Consider the following 23,882-nt stretch of genomic DNA (forward strand, 5'->3'; position numbering starts at 1 on the left):
TGTATTAAATGGTATTGCCGCATTTTCGCCTGATGACCTTGACCAACCCAATCTATATACATGAATGATCCGTTAACATTTCGGCAAATTTAATTTGGAAGAATTACATGTACATTGGTGTAAATCATTTTTATATTTATCAGACTGAATCGTAATATCAAGAATTGATAAATCTGAGAATGCACGCGCTACAAACTGTACCCGGCAGCACCAATGTATAGATAGTTGATGAAAGCGCGTACACATATATTGTCAAAAAGGGTCAGACATATTGACAAAAGAAATTTTGACATGGTGCCAAAACCGCTTTCGACAAAGTTAGTGTTGAAATTGAGAAAATGACAATATTTAACATGGCTTCACTATTTGAATATTTCCTCTCCTGTGCTTTCATTTGCACAGGACAACTTGTTGTTAACAATCACAACCTTGACGCAAGGGAAACCTTTTCGACATTGCTCAAAATTTAGTCTGGTGACGAAAATTGTTCTGTAATCCGCTTGAAACCACACCTCCCTCACACGGAACTATTTCGTCGGGCAAATATACAAAATGACCTGCAAACAAATCATGGTGTTTATTTCTGACAAAAGAGGGACTCAGGGTTAGATTGGGGTATACCAAGCCTGCACGTAAGGTAAAGCGGTACAATTATTATATAGCCCTGCATTGTTGAAAACAAATCGCACACCGAGGCTTTAGTACCAGGGTTATAATCGTAACGCCTCACAATGAGTCGTTTCGTGAATTTTTAATCATTAACGCAACGACCGCATAACGCACCATTTCAATAATCCTACAGCATAAACCCTATTTATGTTCCAGTCGCACGAAACAATGGCAAGGACATAAAAAACATTTTATCATCTCCATAAAACAATTCCAGGTCATTAGTGAACGAAATGTGTTGTGATAATCCGCTTACTGCGAGATTTTGTTTGGGTCCGTCGTATAAAATTTTCCGAAATCTCAACACAAGGTCTTCGCGCTTTCGCATCGCTATCTTGGCATCGCATGGCGCGCTATACCTTTGGCAAGGGTGGTCGCGTAGCAGGTTTAGTTGCAGCAAGTCCCTGATAAGTTATTTTGATGCATGTCCCCATGGTGGCCATCAGAGGTCATAAACCGCACTGAGGAGAAAAGGGCCCCTAGTGGCAAATACAAGAATCAGATCGGATCAGATCAGAATTTGGGATCTGACCGAGAGAGGTGCGCGATGCTTGGGGTCAACAGTTTCCGGGCGCAAGTAGAATCTCATCCCAAAAGTAAAGCAATCTCATGTTTGAAGAGCACGAAGAAGAGTAGACTAGATAAGTAGTGTTTGTTAGCTCCGGAGATGACGAATAACGCTGTGCCAGCATCTCCGGACAGCTACGGCCAAGAGCCCATGCAGGAAGGGCAAGCTCGCTCGCCTTATTCGGAGAATGATAGCAAAACGCCGAAAAAAAGTATAATCAAGTCACGATTCTGGAGCCAGAATTGAAATGTTCTCTGCACTCTATCTCAGGCTACAAGTCGATGAGTTCAATTAACTTTTTATGTCCTTGTTTTGTATCTTTGTTTCTTTAAAAAGGTGAAGTTTGTAATGGCCATGTGCGCGCGGCGGCAGACCCAGATGGCAACACTAACCGCCGGGTATACTCTATACAGCCACAAGTGGCGCGCACGATGGGGCTCGACCGTTCAACACACGGACCTGAAGGACCTCAAGTAGACTTGAATAGGTAAGAGTCACTCGATATGAAACCGTCATTGACACTATACATGGTCCGTGCAGAAGTGGAGTGGAAACGCGAGATGAAATCATCTTGAGGGGGAGATTCGGGTGACTTTTTGGCAGAGTTGAGTGAAAGGTTTGCGAAATAATTCACGGGATTTCTTAAGAAGGCTTTTCAACGGATTCTCTGAGTCATTGCTAAGGCTTGAGTTCGAATTACCCCCAGCTTTGGTTGCACTTTCAGGTTGGGGGCGCCGAACAATGCGTTATTTTGCTCACTGATCTTGGGCAAACATTTGAGAGAGAATCTGACACAGTGTGTGGGAAGATGGTAAAGTCACGCAGTACAACGTCTGCTTGACAATGGACAGTGATCTCACCATTCTTTCAGAGCTTTCTTCCAAAGTCCGAGCACATGAGGTGGGCCCACCAGCATGTCAAGATTGCCAGTTACAAATTGTTAGTAAACGCAAACCCTGGAATTGAAAACATTTTCAAGGCAGGCTTCTGCCTATAGTATCTAAAAGTCGACACGTAGAAGACAAGGCAACAAAATGATCGGAGTGTTGAATAATCAATCACTATGATGCTTATTAATAAGTGCCCAATGTTTTATGACGGCATGGGTGGCATAATCAAAAGTGGTGATATTTCATTTTAAGACACCTCTTGTATCTTTCTGATTGCCTTCCCAAAGATATTGGAAAGGGCGGAGTAGGTTAAAAAGAAAGCTTCACGGGCAAAACCACTTCTAAGATTAGGAGAGGAAAGAATGTTGAACTATTTCAGTTCAATCTCCTTTTTACATGTGAGACTGACCAGTCAGGAAAGATCCCCGATCGACCAGTCGTAGGCCGAACTGGTCATCTCATTGTATTCTCGTGAGCTCCGAGGTAGCAGGTCCAGCGTCATTTTCTGCCCAACGCGCAGGATCCACGCGTAACTCCTTGATCAACCTGAGCTGCATTTGAAAGGGGCTTCTTTGCTGCCTAACATAGGATCGAATTCAGGATCGACTCAAAAATAGCCGCACTGCAAACGCAAAAATGCTCGCTTGCTACTTGTATGCAGCCTGATTTTATGAACATGTATACAGATAATTCCGGTACTTCATTAGCCTTTCCGCGATGGTCTCCAGCAGAAGATGACAGGATGTTTATGACAAAATCTGCCATAATGCACCGGCCGCGCCATGTTCAGTTAATCAAGGCGGCCAAGAGACGATGTAGCGACGAAATGAGGTCCTGTCAAAATCTATGATATTTATGATTAATAAGCTTGCGATGCTCAAAATTATTCAAATCATGAAGCTAATCATGACAAAGTTGTGATTAATTTTCTAGTTTCATCGGGTACGAAAACAAGTGATTCCAGCGTGCGCGGTTAATTCTTCCAAATACATGTACGCAGACGACATTGGGCTGACTTAGCATTTTAATGAAATTACCTGGATTATCATTTTTCATATGCCGTTTTTGATCGATTGATTTCTGTTGTTTCATTTCTTGAGCAGACGACGGCGGTGGTGACGTCACCTCAGAATATGTGAAAAATGTCGTATTTTGTTGTTATACTTTCTTTCAGACAATGATTTGAATTTTTTAGACGCGATACACAATTTGGTGAGAGACAGAAGCATGCTATAAATTACAGCGTTGGCAAACCAAAGTTCTGTTAGAAAATTGTATCACTGGGTCCGAAACAACCAAAATTAGCTTCGTTTAAACGCAAATCAAAACTAAAAATCTCAGGTAAAATCTCAGGTATATACACCGTATCAACATGAGGGTTGTCCTCCTATTCGAATCACTGACGCTCCGTGCGATACCAAAACATCAACAATGCTAAGAAAACTCACATCGCGAAACACATGTAAACTTGTAAAAAACAAACTTATGCTTTGTTTAGAGAAATCTTTGCTAGAAGACGTAGTCTCACAAACCAGAATCAGTAGCATTGAAGGTTCACAGGCCCTGGTATACCCCAACTACTGTGTCTTGCTCAAGGGACACAGAGGTGAAACCGCTGTGATAATTTGGAGAGTCGAACCACGATCTCCAGATTTTGAGCCGCTTGGGCTCTGACCACCATATGCGCCACTGGTCTACCTGACGGATCATCAGTAACCCCGTGATATCTAATCGATTTGTAATCCAACCGCATTTTTAATATCACCCGATTACGCTCGAACAATATCTGAATCAAAAACTTCACAATATCATAATTTAGCTCAACATGCCAAATGAAGTCTGGTCTATGATGAATTTCCTGCGTACTCCCGGTTGAAAATTGAACTACAATTACTGCGAAAATTTATATCGAAACTGAACCCACGATTTAGAAAAATACATGAACCAATAATAATCACGACGTTTTATGGAGCTTTATCTATAAAGCTTAATGGATGTTTCAAAACAATGGCGGTCGTCCTCTTTAGGAATTTTAAGGAAAAATGATACCTCCTACGTGATTTTTCTATAACATTTACTTCAACTTCCAATGTTTTCAATGATGGATTTCCTAAACTTATCAGACACGATTTGGTTTCATTTGATATTAAGCAGCACAGGTCATCATATTTGCATTGTTTAAGATGACAGTGACACTAAGTTTCATTCATTTGCATTCAAAGAAAATGTCGTTTCACTTAATTTTAACAAGCCTTGATTATATTCGATTATTTGCGAATTGGTGGTGTAATAGGTTTTGGTTTTTCGACACATAAAAGCTGTCATCCTCTTTATCCAATCGGGTGAAATACAAATCAGATTACCGAGAAGGTATTTTAAAATGAAGTTTGAATAGAAAATTTATTGCCTGTTCTCATATTAGGTTTCAGAGTCAAATTAAGTATGGTAAATGTATACGGGCAAATCTGAACCATTAAAATCAGTCTGTCTTAGTAACGACTATAGAGAAGATTCTGGTCTACTGAGGGCATGTCACAATCAGAAAGCCGCGATAAGACCACTTTATCGATGGAAAAAGACCCGTCACTAACGCATTACCGGTGTGACGTTCAAGCGCCTTGACTTTGTATAATCGGCACAAATTCGCCCCGCATCCTGCGCAGTCTCGGCAGAATTGCTCACGATGTCGCCGATTGTCTTTACCATGTCACGGAGGTGACGCGTGGCGGCAATTTTTGCCCTTCTATGGCCAGTGTTTGCCGCCTAATGGCTCTTTAACAACTCCACAATATTGCTACAAGAATCTGATTTGAAAAGTACATTAATATTCGTTCTGGTTGGTCGGGTTGTTGAATGCGGGAACTGATCCTTGCAAGTCCTGTGCAGTTTCCGGCGCGCTTGCGTTACGGAAATGAACTATAGTGTTACATATGTGCTGTTACGGTTCCACGCACACGACACATCAAAGCATTGAAATTAGCAAAGTATGCAATGATATCCGCATAAGTTTTCATTTGATAAATTCAAAAGGACGCGCATTGAATTTTCTCAATGACGCCAATCATGAAATGCGCCAGTTGATCAGTCTTTATGAAACTTTATAAAACTCTGAAACAATCGAGGGCCTTGCCAATTGTCCTCACCGCGGAGAAGTTATTCTTTTCGTTTCACAACAAACAGGGAGACCGAAGCTAACTAAATGAGCTGACATGTACCAGCGGGATGGGCCAGGCCGCCCGAGGGAGACATGAGTGCCGTAGCGAAGGTTCGGAGAGGCGCGCCAGGGGCAGTTCGGTTGGACAGGATCACAATGCGCGTCGTGATCCTTCAAAGAAATATTTTCATAATGTAATCACTTCAAACTTCATAGATTATTTGGGACAATAAGAAATAGGAAGGACCACAAATTGTCACAACCCTCCGTCCCGCGCATTCGTAACTAAAGGTGAGAAACTTAAAATTCATCCCAAATCATGACATCACCCAACTCAAAATTAAGCTATCTGACAAGTTCATTTCCTTTCAAACTTAATTATCTGTCACGAATTCAAACCACCGCCCTCCAGTTGACTCCAATTAAACTTATCATCAACGAACACTTGCTTGGAGTAGCGCCGTCTTTTGTTTTCGTTTCTTTCAGTCTATGTTTCCATGGAGATGACACACGCCGTAACGCATGTCATCCATCCCTAAATCCAACCTCCGCTGAAAATTGAATAGGGCTAATTGCGTATCAACGACTGGCTTATTCCATATCCGAGTGTTTCTTCAACAAATGACATGTTTAATTGGTAAAATACATTTAGTAGTGCCAGTTTCATCGTTGGAAATCCTCAGTTGCTTAATATAAACCTCAGTTTAGCTTTTTTAGCATCTTGTTAACCCCCTCCCCCAAAAACCCTCCTCAGTCATTCTTATCCCAAGTGGTCAAGATTGAAGGCTGGAAAATCTGTCAAAGAAAAGAAACGTCACTGCCTCATCCTTGCCTCCATGAATGAAATGCGTTCCAAAACGATCACAGGCCATTTTGAAGGCTGATTAGTATCATGTTCTTTTCCTAGCGCTTTTTCTCAATGAAAAACTCGATCTGGTTGTGCCTACATCATTATTACAACAAAGTCTCCCTCACTTTCCCCATGTTCTAAAAGATGTAAAATACAACTTAACAATGTCTGGCGTATTTCAGAGGCGATGTGAGGCAACGTCTTAACATTACAACCATGTAAACGAACAGAATGAGCCCATGTAAGACGGGTACTCTGTCGGCAAGACGGGGCGGTGTTGGTTTTTGTTCCACAAGCTAAGAACACTGGTAGCCACTCTAGAGTACGCCTGTTCAGGGCTACATCAATACGGACCTATAAGAGGAAAATCATGTTCTTGGGAGTCTGTTTTATGCGGATCGAACACGGTGTTCTTGCTGGGAGGACATGATGATGAAGAGGTTACTAATGCTAGATCAGTCGCTGGAACACTCATACTGAAGTAAACAGTTTAACCCTTCATTGCGGGAGCAATTTTGAGATAATTTCAGAAATACACGTTTGGCCTTAAATGGGAACAATCATGGAGAAAATTGTACCATCAGAAAGTGTTGGTTAAGAGCTTTCCAACGCATGGTCATGTGAATAGGTTTATTAATGGTACCATCAGAAAGTGTTGGTTGAGAGATTTCCAATGGATGGCAATGTCACTTGGTCTCCAAACGGTAACACCAGAAGCATCAGAAAGTGCAGGCGAGAGCTTCCCAACAAATGGCCATGTAAACATGTTTAACATGGAACCATGAGGTAGCAAAGGTTCTTTTTCAAAGTAAGAATAACACAATTTTATTTTCAAATATCAGAATGAATAAGATTCATATTCACATCAATTATTTACAATATCCTGCTAGGATAAATCACAGCATATGATCATCATTACGAAAACACCATACCTATTCTGTAGTTTTACACCCTAAAAGACCAAGAAAGATAAGGTTGGCTTAAGTTAAGTATAACTTTCCCTGGGAGGAAGGGGACGTCTCTTTTGGTTAAAGGATGTGCATACCCCGACTGGTTGAGTTACTTTCCCGGTATTATGAAGTAGGCATAGTGCTTTCCTGCTGGTCTTGGGTACATGGTTTGGGGACAGTCTATTAACATTAATAACAAACAGCTGTCAAAATAAGCAATAAGCACCAACTACCCCTTGAATTGTACAATACCAGAAATATACAGGCGTGACATCATGACAAATCGATCAGCAAAAGCAGGGCAACTACAAAATAACAGAAAAATGCTCTCTAATGACACGCCTAACAACTCTGATGTGCTGCCATCTACACTAAAAGGATGGAACTAACTTTACTTCACTCGCTGACAAATTTATTCGTTTAAAGTTTTCTGGGCAAAGCTTCTTTAGTAAGTCGTGCGACTAATACTTTATTTATCTGTCAAACAACAGTCCCCAAATGATGCATCTCAATCACCCCGACGAATGGCAGCTTGCCGCCTTTAGGCCCTCTCAGAGACAAGACCACTAATGAATATTCATAGGTTGGAGGCCTATCAATTAGACGAGTGCATGTTTTTAACTCTCGAAGTACATATTTGGAGAGGTATTGAAAAAATATTTGTTGTGGCAAGTCTACAGATATAAAGAAATTATTTGATGAAAAAAATAATTTCGAATTTTGCTAATTTGGTAATCGGGGACGTGTTTTGAGATCTTTCTGCCAGTTGGCTGAAAAGAGTGGAAATATCAATGTCTGTCTAATTTGTCGATTATCAAAAAATTTCCGTGGTCAACTACCAGTTTTTTTTTCACCATTTACTTGCCCGACTGTCCGGAATATCTTATCAAAATTTCAGATTCACAACCCCACGCAGTATTTGATGCGTCGCGGTCAAACATCGACAATTTAACTGCTAAAATCAATTGTGGTCTTGTCTCCTCATGAGATGCTATTTTTTTTACCTCAATTCAGAAAGCTTTTTCAAAAAGCCAAAGGCTATCCAAACGAAACAATCAACTCCAAACATTCTTTATTAACTCATTGAACTACACTGTATACACAAACGATGTATGGAGAAAAGAGCACACAAATATGGAAATATAAGATTATTTAGACATTTGTCATGTGGTGACGACTCGGACTGATTTTTCAATATAGCAACGGCAAATGGTTTTAGAGGGACTATGTCCGTCCCCAAACCTCACTGAGTAGCCCCTCTAATGTCTTTAGAATGCACCTCCACCTGCACCTCTGCCACTAGTGGCAATTCTGGCACGTAGGGTGGCATTTCTTTCCATTGGCTCTACATCCACATCCACCACTTGTATCACCACTACCCTGAAACACGGAAAAGAGTACTAAAAAAGAATAAAAACACAACCGTGGCAAAGGTGAGGTAGTACTGTAGACCCATTTATTTTCACAAGCCTAATATTTTTGCAGTTTTTGTCAGAGGGGGTCTGGTCACACACATTTGCAAACTGATTGTTATATAACTGGAAAATGCACTTGGTTGAAAATCTAAAAACATGGTACAGAAAGTGGTGTTCTGCCCCCACCCCGGGACAAAAGGTTGAATACAGCCCTGCAAAGCCCAGGCATTCTCCCTTGCTGGCCTAGTATAATATCACTTACCCGAGGCCCCCATCGTGGCCCTCTCGTCGCCCAGCATATCTCCGTCTGGCACATGGTACACCTCATCCAATCACATCCATCTTTCTTCTGAAGCACGATCAAACAAGACGGGCACTTCATTGCCTCGCCCTTTGCCAAAAGGCTCTGCAAGAAATAAGCATTTGTTTCAAATGGGTCATGAAGAGAAATTTGGTACATTCATCTGCTCAATCATTCTGTGAAAGTTTACTCTCACAAAATGCCAACAGCCATCTCTTACTTAATGATCATAATACTTATGACAATAACCAGTTCCTATACAGCGATTCTCACTGTATTGTCTACTGTTTCACCATGGCACCAGCTGGGTATCGGACCCGGGACCTCCCGATCACAAGGCCCCCGCTCAACCATTGTGCCATCGCACTCACCATCAACATATCTTGTGTTTTCCTAGCATTTTCATCATTCTGTGCTCTCATCTGTAACTCTAACTGATATTCCTGACAATTCAAGTCTTCATGGATTGCCTTACACGTCAGACAATTCCGATGGCCACAGACATTACATTCGAAGAAGTTGACATCGTCGTCGTAAATCACCCAGCCACGACAATCGGGTGTTTTACAGTGGAAGCTATTCGGTGTGCGATTTTCGGCGATGCTGACACTGCGGTGTAGGTATTTCATAAAGACTTCAGGAGTCACGAGCTGGCAAAAGGAAGAAACTTATGTTACTCAAAGTCACAGGATCACTTCAACAAGTCGCATTGTGGCACCATTTTTAGCTCCTGCCTGAACTGGGTCGCTTATGCTCTTTGAACCTTGTATTCAGTGTGAGCTCGATCCCTTCAAAAACTTTAAGAGCACATGATTTAACGTCTTCATTATTTCTTGATAATACAATTATAGGGGAACTTTTCTTTGCAGTTTATTCATCAGAAGGTCACCCTTTCTGATACTACTAATGGGGGCATTTGGGACTTGGTTCCAAATTTCAATTTGACATTTGAGTGCTCTCTGCTTACCGCTTTAACCTCTCTGTCCTGTAGATTCTCATCACAGCCTTCATGAGGACAGGGCACCTGTGCACCATCGAAATTCAACACATAATCAGCAAGACAAGCTCTGCAAATGGAGTTGTATGAATCGATTACAGTACCCTCCAACAATGCTTGAATCGTCACATATCGTTGGCACAAGCCGGCCAAGTATCTAACCCCCCTCCCCCACCACCACCACCACAAAAAATTCTTGGGACCGTCTGAAGAGGCAATGCCATGAATGCACAAGAGTTGCTTTACTAGTTTTTGATAACCCAAGTCATGCACCTCAGTACAGAGGACCTAATCCTCTAACAACCAATTTGGCAAACCCAGGTCAGCCAAGTTTTCTAAACTATAAGATCCCCCTTCCTCTATGGAGCAGACATCACTATACAGGACTCTGTACCTACCTACAACTTTCATGAAGACATTCACGTAATACGACCCCGTCACCTGCTGGTATCATATCAAAACACACAGGACATTCAATCATGGTTGTATTGCGAATCAGGTCGCGATCATCCATCTCGACAAGTTCTAAGTAGTTGCGCGTCTGCTCGGCCCGTTCTCGTTCCCTCTGCTGCTGCTGGGACTGGAAATCAATTCCAAAACAATGTTGATATAAAAACAGCCATTTTTACCCAATAAACAGATTTTCTGCACTTCCAAACATGAAGACTGTTACACTGGCACGTCACCAGAAGGCTCACTGGAACATGTGAACTGATATTGGCCAGACAGGGTTGTCGCTAAGGATTGTGCCTGATGGGCTTTTTCGCACTATACCGGCATTATCATCAGCTGAGTTTTTACCCGCTTCCTGGCTATCAGCCACCAACAATGCCTTGGTGAAAAAAAACAACAATCAGCAGATTTTCAAAACAGATATATTCAATGATATCATAACGTTTATACATTTTTTCACTCATCTAAAGTGAAGCTTTACTATTGCTGAAACGTGAGGCATAATTTATGAGTGAGTTAAATTCGCAAACTTAAACCAAATAAGCCTGAACAGAACTTTTGTGACCAACTCATTCACATTTTATACCTCATGTCCCTGTGTTTACCCTCAACCAATGAAACCCTGGACAGAAAACTTCACCTGAACACAAATTTATAGAAGAATAACACATAATTCTATCTTTGCACATGATTTCATAAATCGCAGTCAGATGTTGGAGCGGTCAATTTCAGGAACTTGGGCTCACTGTACGTCATCCAAGAAAGAAGGATATCGGAAGCCTGATTAACGCTCATGCATGTTATCAGCATGCATTGATGGGAGTTGTTTTCACCAAATCAATGTCTTATTGTCAGAGTCTTCAATCACAAAAGCGGCACAATGTTTACCACCACCACAGTGGCATGTTGACTGACTCGGTCCCGAACTCCGGCACTAATCTGCAAGGACTCCTTGTTGGTCACGAGGCCTATGGCGTAATCACAATAGGCTACATTGGACTTCTTCAATGGCATAATTTGAATATAATGCATGCTACACATAACTGTACCTGTCAAAATGTAGCCATTTTCAGAGGCATAGCTAGCTCTTTGGTCTGGGGCAAAGCCACACAAAGATCATGGTCAAAATCACATTACTTGGTGACTTCTGGGAAGGCATTCGGCCCCTGCCCAACCTTCGCCACCTCGAAAGCTATGCCCCTGATTTTATGTGCTGACATCCAGAAGAATTTTGCCGGAGAATTCTATTTTTCAAGACCTGCTCAAAGGTATGCGAAAGCTCTAGCTCAGTGTCTTTGGCTTATGATTATGCATGATTATTTTCATCATCACTGTCTTCATTGTTTTCATCGGGACTATGGCGTTCGACCTGAAACCTTAGGCCTGTGTTAAATTTCTCAAGAAGCTTCATCAATTCTGGGGTAATACGAGTCGTAAACAGGGGTGGGTCTCCACCACCAATCTCCCCCCGTGTTCCCAGGCCTGGGGCTGTCACCTGCAAGACACGAGAAGGGGAGACGAGTGAAAGACCCTCAATAAACCAGGACCACGATAAACCAGTCCATAAAAACTGATATTGCCCATCTGTGGACAATATTACCATCGATCAACCACTCATGGGTTGAGAGGGCGCAGTGAACTTTTGAATTTATGAGCAGTGGCGTGTCCACAATATCGACAAACGCCCGAAGGGACGGGTACACCTGGTTTATCGAGTATGAATGCAATTCACTACTTGAGAACATGTGCATTCTCAGGAAATCAAGTTCAGACCAGACCTGCTCTATTCATGCAAAACAGCACATACCTCCAGAAACTGAGACTCCGACACATTCTCTTGAGCCGTTCTTTGTCTTTCACGCGGTGTAGGCACATAACCAGTCGGAATTTTAAATGAGGTTGGGCGTTCCGTGTTGCACATCTCACATCCTGGCCACGTTGGGAAGTTTCGGAATGTGCACCCGGGGCATTCCCACTTCAGCTGAGTTTGCTCTGGCTGGAACAGAGTCACTTTACAATAATAATGAGCAATGAAATCTGGCATGAGGTCAGGGCTGAATCGAAGTTGAGCAAGCCAACAGAGGATAAAGCTAAAAATGAAATGGTAAAATGAGGTCCCACAACCTCTCTAAGACATGCGAGCACTGACACAGTGAACAATGCCATAAAACGAACATGATTTGCTGATTTGAAATTTTTTTCCTAGTACATCACAAAAGGGAAAGAAGCCTTACTTCAGGTTGTACCAAAGCCATTGAAGCAACATTTTCATCAATCTGTCCAGTACTTCCCCTCTTCCATTCTGCTGTGGGTGAATTCATTGCCTTGCTATGTCCATGCCCGGATATTGTGGCAGCTCTTGCATGTAGACCCGTCCGTTGAGGTTGTGCAGCAGAACCAGGTGGACCAGGTGATGGCACAGCTTGGACTGTTTCTTCACCTGGACGGCCAACAACTTCGTAATCTGAAGGAGAATGAAAAGATATCTATTTGGGAAAATGATGGTTTCAGAGATTTTAAGAACAGTCATTAAGAGAAGAACTGATCTGAAATAAAGTGACCATCACCACTACCAAAGCACTGTCAAAGCTGGGGTGTCATGCTGCAATAAATTCAACTACATGTACCAATAGATGCAATGTTAGCAATAAATCCGTTTTCGTTAGGATTACCTGCTCTGGTAATAAGTGCGGTTTGGGATAAAAGCGTGCGAAAGGTTTGTAGTCTAGTCACAAAGAAGTGAACTATTTTTTTAGGCTGGAATGCACATTGGGTACCCACTTATAGAGTCCCCCCCCCCAGGCTTTTACAATGGATGCTGCACTGGGTATCAAATGTTGCTGTGATGATATTGATGCAAAAAACAAAGGATTGAGTTAGTTGCCAGGGGCTTACCTTCTATGTCTGGGTCATGAGGTTCAGGCATTCCTGAAAATGGGGCAAGCACTTCAGAATCTTCCCATTATAAAGGCGCAACGTGATGGCACTTAGCTCATGCAGTTTGGTCAGTCATGTTGTACATGTAAGATGGCGCACTAACCTATGCAGTTAACTTACTCATACATTGCTGCAGCAACCCCACATCAGTCAAATGCAGTGAAAAAACAAACTTTTACGCAACCAACTTAATTGAGATATACCAAGCCAAAGTCACCTACAAAATGGTGAATCACGTTTTTGAACACTTTGTGCTTCTACAACCCTGCCACACGAACTACAAAGCCTGCTCTCAAATGGATAAACTGCCAAAAACAAGCAGTTGATCACATTTTTACATCTTTCTTGCAGCCAAACAAAAGCCTCAACAAAATTCAAAGAGCGCAAAAAGCCACAATTACATGTACTCCTATTAATGCTAGGTGTAATACTGACCTGATGCTCGCCTAAACTCTCTGTCAACTTGCTCTCTGTCAATCCCAGCAAACTTGGCAGACATCATATACAGGAACACGGGTGATTCTGATGAGCTGGACGTGACCCCCAAAGACTCAAGGGTATCCGTATCGGCTGGGAGACGCTTTCCGATGATCCAACGTTGGAGCTTTGTGGGGAGGCGATACTGGAACAACATCTGAAAGGAAAGGAAAATATATAACAATTATGGTCTACATAGACAGGAATATCCTATTATTGACACAAACAAATGAATTTTACATGCCAGATCATGGCATGAAATTGCCTGAAAGTGAAAGCCAAAGATGGGAGTCGCCTGCATTCAACTCTTGACCTGACTGCCACCCTTCTCGTGATGGTGACCCCCATACTCAAGACCTGACCAAGTTTTAGCTTACACTTCTTTTCAAATCGGCAATTGTGTCCTTCATCCCTGCCTTTAGTATGATACACCCAGCCGACTTCTCCTTATATTCCACGTAGACTCGCAACCTGAGAGGAGAGCAAGAGATAAAATATTTGAATGCTTTATAGGAAACGTTTTAAAGATCAGATTGTTTGATTACAATAAAGCATGTGATTTCCAACTCTATTGCCCTGCCAGATCCTACCCGCTTTATGAAACAGCCAGCAGGGTTTCCCCCAGAGGGGGGGCAAGGGGGGCAGTTGCCCCCCATAAATTGTCCAAAAACAGGCAAAATTTGTTGTTTTGACCAGGATTTTCTACAAAATTATGGTTTTGCCCCCCCTTGAATTTATTTCTGGCAGAAACACTGGCCAGGAAGATTTATTTTAAAACGGTACTATCGGGAAGTTGGTATGCCATCAGGTGACTGGAACTGGTTCAAACTACAGTGCTAGGTATTGGCTACAACATATGTTGGCTTCTTGAACGACAAGGTTAATGCAATAACAGCGGTAGTTGTGTTGTATTCATGACATGGCCACATCACAAAGGGTTCTTGGATGCGTGTCGGGGCCAACTCAATACTCTACCTTAAATCTGACTTTTCAGCTTCACTCTCACTGAGTACCATCTCTATCTTTGTCTTATACTGAGCAAGAAGAGATGTAAGATGTTTTGCTTGTTCCACTTCACCATGGGCAAGAGATATCTGGAAGAGTAGTCAAGACATCATTTCAATTGGGATAGCAGGAAAACATCACTCTGAATTTTGGTGATTTTCACACAGAAAATGAAACGTATGAACAGAATGATTATATTTCATGTGAAACTTCAAAGTCAGAAGTATCCAAGAATACTTACTTGGCCAGAATCTGACAAAGCTTGACCTAGAATGGGTCATTTGAAGCCAACTAGACCAGAAGTAGAAATTGTATTTTGCAGACAAAGGCAACTTTAGAATCATAACATTGTACTCATACTATTACCTGTAAAGATTCCACAAGATTCTTAAGATCTGAAACTGTTAGGCTGCTGGCTTGACTAGAAGTAGAAGTTGAAGATATCTGTCTTAAGGGACTCGGAGTCGGCGGGCCTTGAACTGGTGAAATTGGGGGTCCTCTTCCAAAGAAAGGCTGACCGGGAGGCACGGCACTACCTTCAGGGAACGGGTAAGTTCTTTGACCAAAGCCCCAACCTTGATGCAGACTTTGTGTGTCTGAAAATGTTGCTTGCATGGCACTAGATTGCATCGGCCCTGGAGTCGACAGATTCATTGCCGACTGTGACATTGTTCTTGAGGGTAGTCCTGCCATGATATATACCAATCACTTTCGGTAGGTTATCTGAAATTGATTCAACTTCATAACAAAACCATGTACTCTACGATATTATCACTTCTCAAATAAAGTTCTTAACGTTATCGCCAAGATCATCATGGTCGGTCCACAGTTTAGCAATCAATGCAGCTTGCATGAATTGGAAGAAAGTAAAAAAGACCCGACCAGTTGACGAAGGAAGAGAAAATCTAAAATCAAGAAATCTCAATCGATAGCTAGGTGACAATCTGCTATATCATTGCCGATTGCAGCATTGCTGTCTGATTTTAAACCAGGATGAGGATGTTCAAACCGTTACCATGTATGAATTTACCTCCAAAACATACAAATTCGTTGAAATAAATACTGACAGTTGAAGCTTCATGAATACAGAAATGTTTATCTCAATAGCCGAATGCTTGATGCGTCTAATCGTGTAATAAAGCGACAGAAAAACAAGAAATTTGGATTGCACTTTCACAATAGTGTAGGGGTGTTGCAAAGAAATTGACAGAAAGTTTATTTCAGAAACAGAATAAAGCTAATATTTCCAATTTTTTACCACATTTCAGCAAGTAAATAATTGATTTGAATATTATCAATCATTTTTATGCAGCTGTGAGTGGCAATTAGCGAAATAAAGCCAATGAAATATATATTTTCCTCACCCAGTGCACACTTTACTAAACATCATGGGAAAGCCCAATTTTCCAAAAATAGAACGTGACAGATGGTAGACTCCCTAGGTAGCCTATCGCGTCATCCTAATTTGGTCCGAGGAACGTGGGCGGTCCACTGCGTTTGGAGTGTAATCAGATGGTACCCTCGAATACTTTATATCAAAAATGTTAAATTTACACTTTTTTACTCAGCAATAGTGCATATCTGGCAATGGTAAGATCAAATTTGATCTGATAGATATTTTGCGACTTAATTAAAGTTTAGTTTCTGCTTCAAATGTTGAATTTGAAAGAAATGTTTAACTAATATTATTACTCAATCATCTTCCTCCAGATGTCGCTTTCCTTTCTGATTTTGGAAGTTCAAGAAATCCCATCGAAATGGCTTTGCAAACTTCATCAAAGCAACTTTTTTCCAACATTTCATTCGTGGCAAAGCAATCCTCTGGAATTGCTGCCCCTCTCCAGCTGAGATGCAAGTAAGTTTTATTGATAATCAACATGCAGATTGTTCACAAATTCACATTTTGTGATGTCCTTTTTCACCAATGTATTGTATGTTGACATTCACATGAACTTGACCTTCATTTTGTACAGCGTGATGTTGTAGTGTATTGGTGGGTACTGTATACAATGCATGAAAATACTGCAAGTGTAAAATAATGACCCAGGTCCTGTTTAGGCTATATAGATGAAAGGTTTATGTTGAATTGGAGGAGAATTTATGCAGGGTAAAGTCAGATTGAGCTGCAAAAATTTGATAAATTGATTTTGAAAAGACGAAAGTGGGCTGAGGAGTCGAGTCTGTCTGAAGCTGTACCCCTTCCTGTTGACATCTATTTTCTTCATGCTTGCAGAACATGGTGGACGAATGTGGAGATGGGGCCACCAGATGCCATTCTTGGAGTGACGGAAGCCTTCAAAAAGGATAAAAATCCGAAGAAGATCAACTTGGGTGTTGGAGCCTACAGAGATGACCAGGGAAAACCATTCGTTTTGCCATCTGTGAAAATGGTGAGATGTCAATTACTCTGCCTGGATGAAGTGGTCTTCCAATAAATAAGTGTACCGGAAATGATGTGTAGCTGTATCTCAAGAAAGTCATGTCATCTATTTTGACAGGCTATTTGGCTAATTTGGTTAGGAAAGTAACTGTAGATCTCATGTCATTTTTTTTCAAGCAGAATACAAACTGAAATAAAGTACGATCAAATCAGAGACTGAATAAAACCAATCCCAACCCAATTTTTAACGGAAATAATGTGTTATAAAATACAGACATCTTTTGATGTCTGACTCTCACCTTACTCTTCCGTTGCAGGCTGAGAAGAAATTGTATGAATCCCACCTCGACCATGAATATGCTGGCATCACTGGTGTCCCGGAATTCTGCAAGCATGCAGCTGAACTGGCTTTTGGTGAAGACAGCCCAGTCCTCAAGAACAAACTGGTAAGATGCTTTATTAAGCAACACTTAGTGAGGGAGAAATGTGTTTATTTGTGAAGATCCTGTGCATAATTTGCCTTCGAGCTGATCGTTATTTTATTTTGCAGAATGTCACAACACAGAGTATTTCTGGAACTGGTGCCCTGCGAATTGGAGCAGCGTTTTTCGTAAGTTTCTTATTTTGACACTGAGTGCCATCATAGTCTGTCCACATGTAATCGAAGGTTGAAGAAATGCTGATGCCACATTTTGTTTATTTCAAGGAGGATTTTACAACAAGTCATGTTATACTTATAACTTTCCCTTGTCTTTTCTGTAAAAATGGCATGATTTATTTTGCAGTCAAAATGGTTCGCTCCTGGTAAAACGATGTACGTACCAACACCCACGTGGGGGAACCACATCCCAATTTTCAAGTAAGTCACAAGATTTTTAAGTGCTCAGTCTGAATGTAAAAACATCGCCCAAAAACTAAGGTAGGGGGATCATGGACACAGTTTGGGTTTATCACAAGCAGATGCTCTTGCATTGTCAACTTATATAACATTGAAAATATTCATCTGATTGTGAGTGAATATAAATCAGAATGTTAATTTTTACGCAATCACTGACCACGTTGCCCAAGTCAACCATAACATCGATTGGGACAATAGTAAAGTGTTGGAGAAGGAATCGACAAGATTCACCAGATGGGTCAAGGAGGCAATCTGGATACGCAAGACCACCAACATGAACAGAGACGAGGGGGGATACAAACTGAGTCACGTGTGGGACGCCAGTTTGGCCGCTACATCTAGCGATCAAACTCAGAACTAACTAACTTTCTGAGGAAGAGAAGTGTCACTTCTCGAAACTGTTAAGGTAAAGACTCTTTCCATTGATTGTGTAAAAATTAACATTCTGATTTATAAACTTATATAACTGTACCCGTTATAAGTGACTCTCATCCAAATAATTTGTCTTGGGTGTAATTGACTGAACTAATGTTAGGAAGAGATCATCTGTAAGGACTGTACTGTTGAACCTTTCTATCACTGACACACGTGGTGCAGACAGATAAATGATGTCCTCAAGATGCTCTGGTGCAAGTTGAATACGAAGTGAAGTGATCAATTCGTAACTGAAAGCTTGGACTGTGGAACCTTTCTATCACTGACACACGTAGTGCAGACAAATAAATGATGTCCTCAAGATGCTCTGGTGCAAGTTGAATACGAAGTGACGTGATCAATTCGTAACTGAAAGCTTGTATCCTTTGATATTAAGCGAGACATATGAATACATTCTTGATGTCCCGACAGGAACGCTTCCTTGTTGTGGTATTTATCCATATTTCCTGTTTTCATTGCAGGCACTCTGGTCTAGATGTACAATATTACAAGTACTACGACCCAAAGACGATAGGGTTTGACTTCAAGGGAGCCCTATCAGATATGACCGTAAGTAAAAGAAAAGTGACATTAAGTTGCTGAAATTGTCCTCTTGCTCCACAATTCTAGAGTCCCGAGAGTCCTAATGAATGTAATATTTTCATTTGCAGAAAATGCCAGAAGGTTCTGTGGTAGTGATGCATGCTTGTGCCCACAATCCAACCGGTGTAGACCCTAAGGTAGGTGTATTATACTTCTTTCGTTATTCTAGGATTTGGTGCAACTCTGTGCGCTCAGTGATGGTGTCCCACTCTCAATCCACCAAAATCTAGGTTGTTCTCAAACAACAATATATCATCAAAAATTTTTTTGTAAAGCGCCTTGAAGTGTTTTACAAAAGGCGCTATACAAATTGTTTTAATAATAATAATAATAATAAAAGAGGGTCAAAGGGTAGAAGGCTTTTAGGCATGTTGTTTTCTTACTTTTTGATGAATAGACTTTTAACAATTTCAGCCTGAGCAATGGAGAGAGATATGCCAGGTCATCAAAGACAAGAAGCTTTTCCCGTTCTTCGACATGGCCTACCAGGGATTCGCCAGTGGTGACACGGTCAAGGACGCATATGCGGTCCGATATTTCATAGAGCAAGGACACCAAGTTGCACTTTGCCAATCCTTTGCAAAGAATATGGGACTTTACGGTAAGTTTTATAGACTTTGATGAATATCCTGATGGTCAGTCCTTTAGCCTTGAAGAGATTTATCAGTGCAGAGGTGTCGCTATGGCTGTCTGTTGTCCAGAATTTCATTGATCAAGTTGAGGTTCGTCTGGCTCATGCCAAGAATGTGAGACGCATACCTAGCCCCAATAGCCACAGTCCTGCCAGTCGTCTCATTGATTGGTCTAATTCTTTTTATACAGGTGAGCGAGCTGGTGCATTCAACCTTGTGTGTGCATCTGAGGAGGAGGCAAGCAGATGCATGTCTCAGCTGAAGATTCTCATCAGAGCCATGTATTCCAACCCACCCGTCAATGGGGCAAGAATCGCATCGACTGTTCTTGGAACTCCAGAGATTAAGGCACAGTGGTAAGTTTGGATCGTTCATGGTTAGATTTGGAGGTCTAAGACAGTACAGAGGAGGTGGTACTCTCAGCTAAAGATTCCCATCAGAGCTCAGTTGGCCTGCAAATTGTGGGGCAATGATGCCAGTCTTAAAATATTGTAAGGTAGTTTGTAATTTTGTAGAAAATGGAACACATTTCTATGAATTTTCAAATAAATTCCAAATTTGAAGCCATTTTTGTCAAAATGGCAAAGGATATGCCTTGTTTTCAGTTGATGTAATTGTCTCTTACAGGCTGAAGGATGTGAAGCAAATGGCTGACCGCATCATCTCCATGAGAACCCAGTTGAGAGACAACTTGGCCAAGGAGGGTTCCTCCAGGAACTGGCAACACATTACTGACCAGATTGGCATGTTCTGCTTCACTGGCCTCAATAAAGAACAGGTATGTTTAATTTTGTGAATAAACTAGAGCTCGTAATAGAATTCTCCCCCATTGTAAACATGGAAAACAGTTGCAATGGGGAGTTTCGTAGAGGGGACCCGATGACCATCATCGTCAAGAGTCCCGGACTGACATAACTTGGCCATTGTCGTTTCTTCCCGGAACTGGCAACACACTGAGATGTGCAGTTTTACTGGGCGAGCAGGCCCAGACGAATCATTTTTCAGAGTGCTTGCCACCAAGGCAGCTAAGCCAAGGTGGCTTCCTCCACAAACAGGCAACACATTACTGGCTACAAAAATCGTATAACCATGAAATGAAATGCATTGTTTTCTATGCAGGTTGAACGTCTTTGGGATGAATTCTCCGTCTACTTGACCAAAGATGGACGTATCTCTGTTGCTGGGGTCGCATCAACCAATGTGGAATACCTTGCCCATGCCATGCATCAAGTTACAAAATAAACTATCAAGTTTGAAAGGACTCATACTTGACTTGCATCTTGAAGTTTCAAGGGTTTTAATTTGCACCCATTCTGATGTTCTTCATGGAAATATATATGATTCATGAGTAGAGAAGAATTTCGTGAATGTTATCCTTGATACGTCAAGATTGCTTTCTGGAAGAATGAAGGACTTCCTTTAGTTGTATTTGGCTGCTTTTATAGTACGAATTGTGATAGATTCTGATATGACCACACTGAGGTAACCATGTGACTTTGGTTGTTTTCACCTGTTTCCAACTTAGATAACATGTACATGTACGTGTATGCTTATCATGCTCAGTGGGTAATCGATCATTCATTCATGAGGTTAAACATGTTAAAGGCACAGTTGTCGTTTTAACGTCGTCCCAAATGTTGGTTTTATCTCGGGGACGAGTTCACAGCATCGCGATAAGGACACCACGTTGTGTCGCCCTTCATTTCTTAAGCTTACCACTCTCCATATTTACCCAACTTGAGGGTTCCTGTCTTTATAAGAAAAAAATGTCCGTGCTTTATTGGCGTAATGTTAATTACATGTAGATGTGCATAATTTACACAGCATATTAACATAGATTTCATGTAGCCTCACAAAAAATGCCATTGTTTGTTACGGCTAGAGGTTGGTTTATTTCAGATTCAGTGTGTGAAAGTCTTGTACGCTCTGATATCAATCGCATGTTTTTCCAATAGCAACATAAGTTGAAGAAAAATGGTGCATACTGGGTTAAAGATTTTTGACTTGTTGCCAGGCTGTCGTCATATTTTGTGTTTTGCTAACAGACAAACCCTTTTACACAAAAACAATTCTTGTTCCAAAAGATTGCCTGACTAGAGAATTCACTGCCAGTTTTTTGTTCTAATGAAACAATGCCTCCTATTTCGTTAATTAAAAATGTAAATGTAATCCAAGGTTCTTTCCGAAAAAAGAAAATCTTTACACAGATTTACACAGATCATATACAAGACGTCATTCAAACGAGGATCTTGTGAATATAATGCAATGGGTTGGACTCTGTCAGCTCACGAATGGGTCATTTCTATCATGGATGCTTTTGTCAAATATTGGACTGTATGCTATTGTTGCAATGCAGCTGTATGTAGATGTAGTAAAAACATCATGATACATGGACATGAAATGTCAGTTTCCCTGATTCTTTGTGGTAGATTTAGAATTAGTTATCCTCAAAATGGCCACCAGGTGATTGATATGTTTATTAGGTCTGTTAGATCCTTTTTTACCCTGAACAAGACCCCAGACAAATATGTGCTAATGTGGAAATGTTTTCTTCAAATGTATTATTACTATATCTGTAGTATTGGTATGGATCTCAGAAGTAAAAAATGCAGTTGAAAGTATATTATGTGCTCTGTTTGCGGGAGATTTTGATTGGACTGGAATGTCAAAAATACAGCTATTGGTTTTGCCTAGTTTGGCAAAGTTGCATGTGACCCTAAGGCAGCTGCGATAGTTAGTGGTCCAATAGAATCAAACTCCATCCATAAAAGGCTCTGTAGATGTTCAGTAGAACCTCTCTATTGAGGACACCGTTGAACTGACAAGGAATGTCCTTAATAGAGAGGTATCCTGATTACAGAAGTGAAAGTGAATGGAAATTACCTATATGGGACCAAAAGCAGTGTCCCTAAGAGAAACGGTGTCATGCTGATAGAAGCTTCTGCTTAGGGAGGTTCTGCTGTATTGTACTTCTACTAACTATTGTTGCAACCTTTTGGGACGAAATTTGTTAGACCTATTTTCTGTGATGTTTCATCTTGGGTCAGATTCCATGATGTGATTTGCTTCAAAATTAGGTCTCCAATGTCCTAATTGCGGTGTGCTGTGAAATTGAGTCGGCAGGTAATAAATTATTGTGCAGTAAATCTGTTTTATTTTTTCACTTCTTCAAAATTGTGTTCTCAGGTTTCGAAGTTGGAATATGACACTCCATTACTGAGCACTCAATTACTGAGTGCAGCAGACTCAACTTGTGCGTTACAACGTCTGATTTCTATTTTCTGTTTCCATACAGCTTTCCTTGGCAGCTGCAAATTATCCCCCTCAAAACTATGCCCATCTTTCTAAATGAAGTGCCAATCACGGTCATTGTCTACGTGGGGTAATCTAATTGACGTATACTATATGTACTGTCAAATCGGGCAGGAGCTGTTGCTACTTAAATGGCAACGTGCATCTGGTCATTTCAGGGCACTACTGCAACTCACCTTTGATGGTCTTGACGGCTCTTGATTGTTGCTACAGTATATTTATTTCGTGCAATCAAAGAAAGAGTTCAAAATCTTAATCCGAGGATTGAAAACAATTTTGACAACTATTGTACTTTTTGAATACATTTTTGAATATAAAACCTCCGAATTTTCTAAAATCAAAGATATACCTGTACGATTAAGAATTAAAAATGTGAAAATTTCTCAAATCAATCAAATTAATATGAAATATAAAGCAAGTTTTGACAATTATGGTTCGTTAATTCCTTGTAATTGCCAAGATTATGTGCTTATAACATGTTATTTGCGTTGATAAATCTATAGCACAAAGTAGCGACCAACAGGTCAAGACTGTGCCATTATGTTTACAACAAAGAGATAATCTTTTATTCATAAATATTGACTTCAAAGGAGTACTTAGTATTAGGAATTGAGTTTTTTGAGGTCATCAAAAAAATGGAAACGCAGGTGCATACCAAGACCACAAGAATACCCTTTATCAAATAAAGTATATTTTTGCGATGGGAAGAAGTAGAAGAATTTTCACTACATTGAATCAGATTCGGATCTATAGAAATCTAATTCACATATATGACAGTCTGATTAAAAACTGCTTACTGAGTGGCAACAAGCACATCCTAATGAATAATAGAGTGATATCATGATGGCATTGAAGCTAGTCAACTAGCCAAAGTATGAGACGAGACGAGGTCTGGCGTCACATTGTAGACTCCGCTGCAGTCTATTTCGCCATCCTGATCGTAGACAGGACGACGCCACAGTCCACTGCGCCCGGAG

At 40.9% G+C, this 23,882-nt stretch overlaps 2 protein-coding genes across 6 annotated transcripts; one reads left to right on the forward strand and one right to left on the reverse strand.

Moving 5' to 3' along the window:
* Nucleotides 1-6,954: 6,954 nt before the first annotated feature.
* Nucleotides 6,955-16,129, reverse strand: LOC135495905 (ranBP-type and C3HC4-type zinc finger-containing protein 1-like). Of its 5 annotated transcripts, none has more exons than XM_064784924.1 (13): nucleotides 16,031-16,129; nucleotides 15,033-15,389; nucleotides 14,637-14,755; nucleotides 14,039-14,132; nucleotides 13,620-13,818; nucleotides 13,143-13,175; nucleotides 12,482-12,711; nucleotides 12,055-12,243; nucleotides 10,193-10,374; nucleotides 9,765-9,864; nucleotides 9,169-9,447; nucleotides 8,759-8,902; nucleotides 6,955-8,461 (listed from the first exon to the last, which is right to left on the reverse strand). In XM_064784924.1, exons 2-13 carry the CDS (start codon nucleotides 15,357-15,359, stop codon nucleotides 8,381-8,383), a joined length of 1,977 nt encoding a protein of 658 aa, XP_064640994.1. In that variant the 5' UTR covers nucleotides 15,360-15,389; nucleotides 16,031-16,129; the 3' UTR covers nucleotides 6,955-8,380. The 5 variants fall into 5 exon arrangements, with proteins under 5 accessions (XP_064640994.1, XP_064640993.1, XP_064640991.1 ...); XM_064784923.1 differs by lacking the exon at nucleotides 16,031-16,129 and adding an exon at nucleotides 15,734-15,867; XM_064784921.1 differs by lacking the exon at nucleotides 16,031-16,129 and adding an exon at nucleotides 15,697-15,867.
* Nucleotides 16,130-16,383: 254 nt separating this feature from the next.
* LOC135495655 (aspartate aminotransferase, mitochondrial-like) lies at nucleotides 16,384-22,739 on the forward strand. The gene is made up of 11 exons (XM_064784485.1): nucleotides 16,384-16,521; nucleotides 16,900-17,056; nucleotides 17,364-17,492; nucleotides 17,597-17,656; nucleotides 17,832-17,905; nucleotides 18,841-18,928; nucleotides 19,030-19,098; nucleotides 19,376-19,562; nucleotides 19,784-19,949; nucleotides 20,221-20,371; nucleotides 20,713-22,739. The coding sequence occupies exons 1-11, from the start codon at nucleotides 16,424-16,426 to the stop codon at nucleotides 20,833-20,835; spliced, it is 1,302 nt and encodes a 433-aa protein (XP_064640555.1). The 5' UTR covers nucleotides 16,384-16,423; the 3' UTR covers nucleotides 20,836-22,739.
* Nucleotides 22,740-23,882: the final 1,143 nt, after the last annotated feature.

Source organism: Lineus longissimus, chromosome 11 (genome assembly GCF_910592395.1).
Source record: "Lineus longissimus chromosome 11, tnLinLong1.2, whole genome shotgun sequence".
Classification (NCBI taxonomy): domain Eukaryota; kingdom Metazoa; phylum Nemertea; class Pilidiophora; order Heteronemertea; family Lineidae; genus Lineus; species Lineus longissimus.

What these genes read in the sequence shown, in the direction of transcription:
- LOC135495905 (XM_064784924.1), bottom strand. Translation starts at nt 15,359, where the DNA reads ATGGCAGGACTACCCTCAAGAACAATGTCACAGTCGGCAATGAATCTG. An exon ending in AGAGTTTAGGCGAGCATCAG is followed by an intron (nt 13,176 to 13,619) that starts GTCAGTATTACA and finishes CCCCATTTTCAG; the next exon opens with GAATGCCTGAACCTCATGAC. An exon ending in TCATGACCCAGACATAGAAG is followed by an intron (nt 12,712 to 13,142) that starts GTAAGCCCCTGG and finishes ATTCTCCTTCAG; the next exon opens with ATTACGAAGTTGTTGGCCGT.
- LOC135495655 (XM_064784485.1), top strand. Translation starts at nt 16,424, where the DNA reads ATGGCTTTGCAAACTTCATCAAAGCAACTTTTTTCCAACATTTCATTC. An exon ending in CAGTCCTCAAGAACAAACTG is followed by an intron (nt 17,493 to 17,596) that starts GTAAGATGCTTT and finishes TTTATTTTGCAG; the next exon opens with AATGTCACAACACAGAGTAT. An exon ending in CAACCGGTGTAGACCCTAAG is followed by an intron (nt 19,099 to 19,375) that starts GTAGGTGTATTA and finishes TAACAATTTCAG; the next exon opens with CCTGAGCAATGGAGAGAGAT.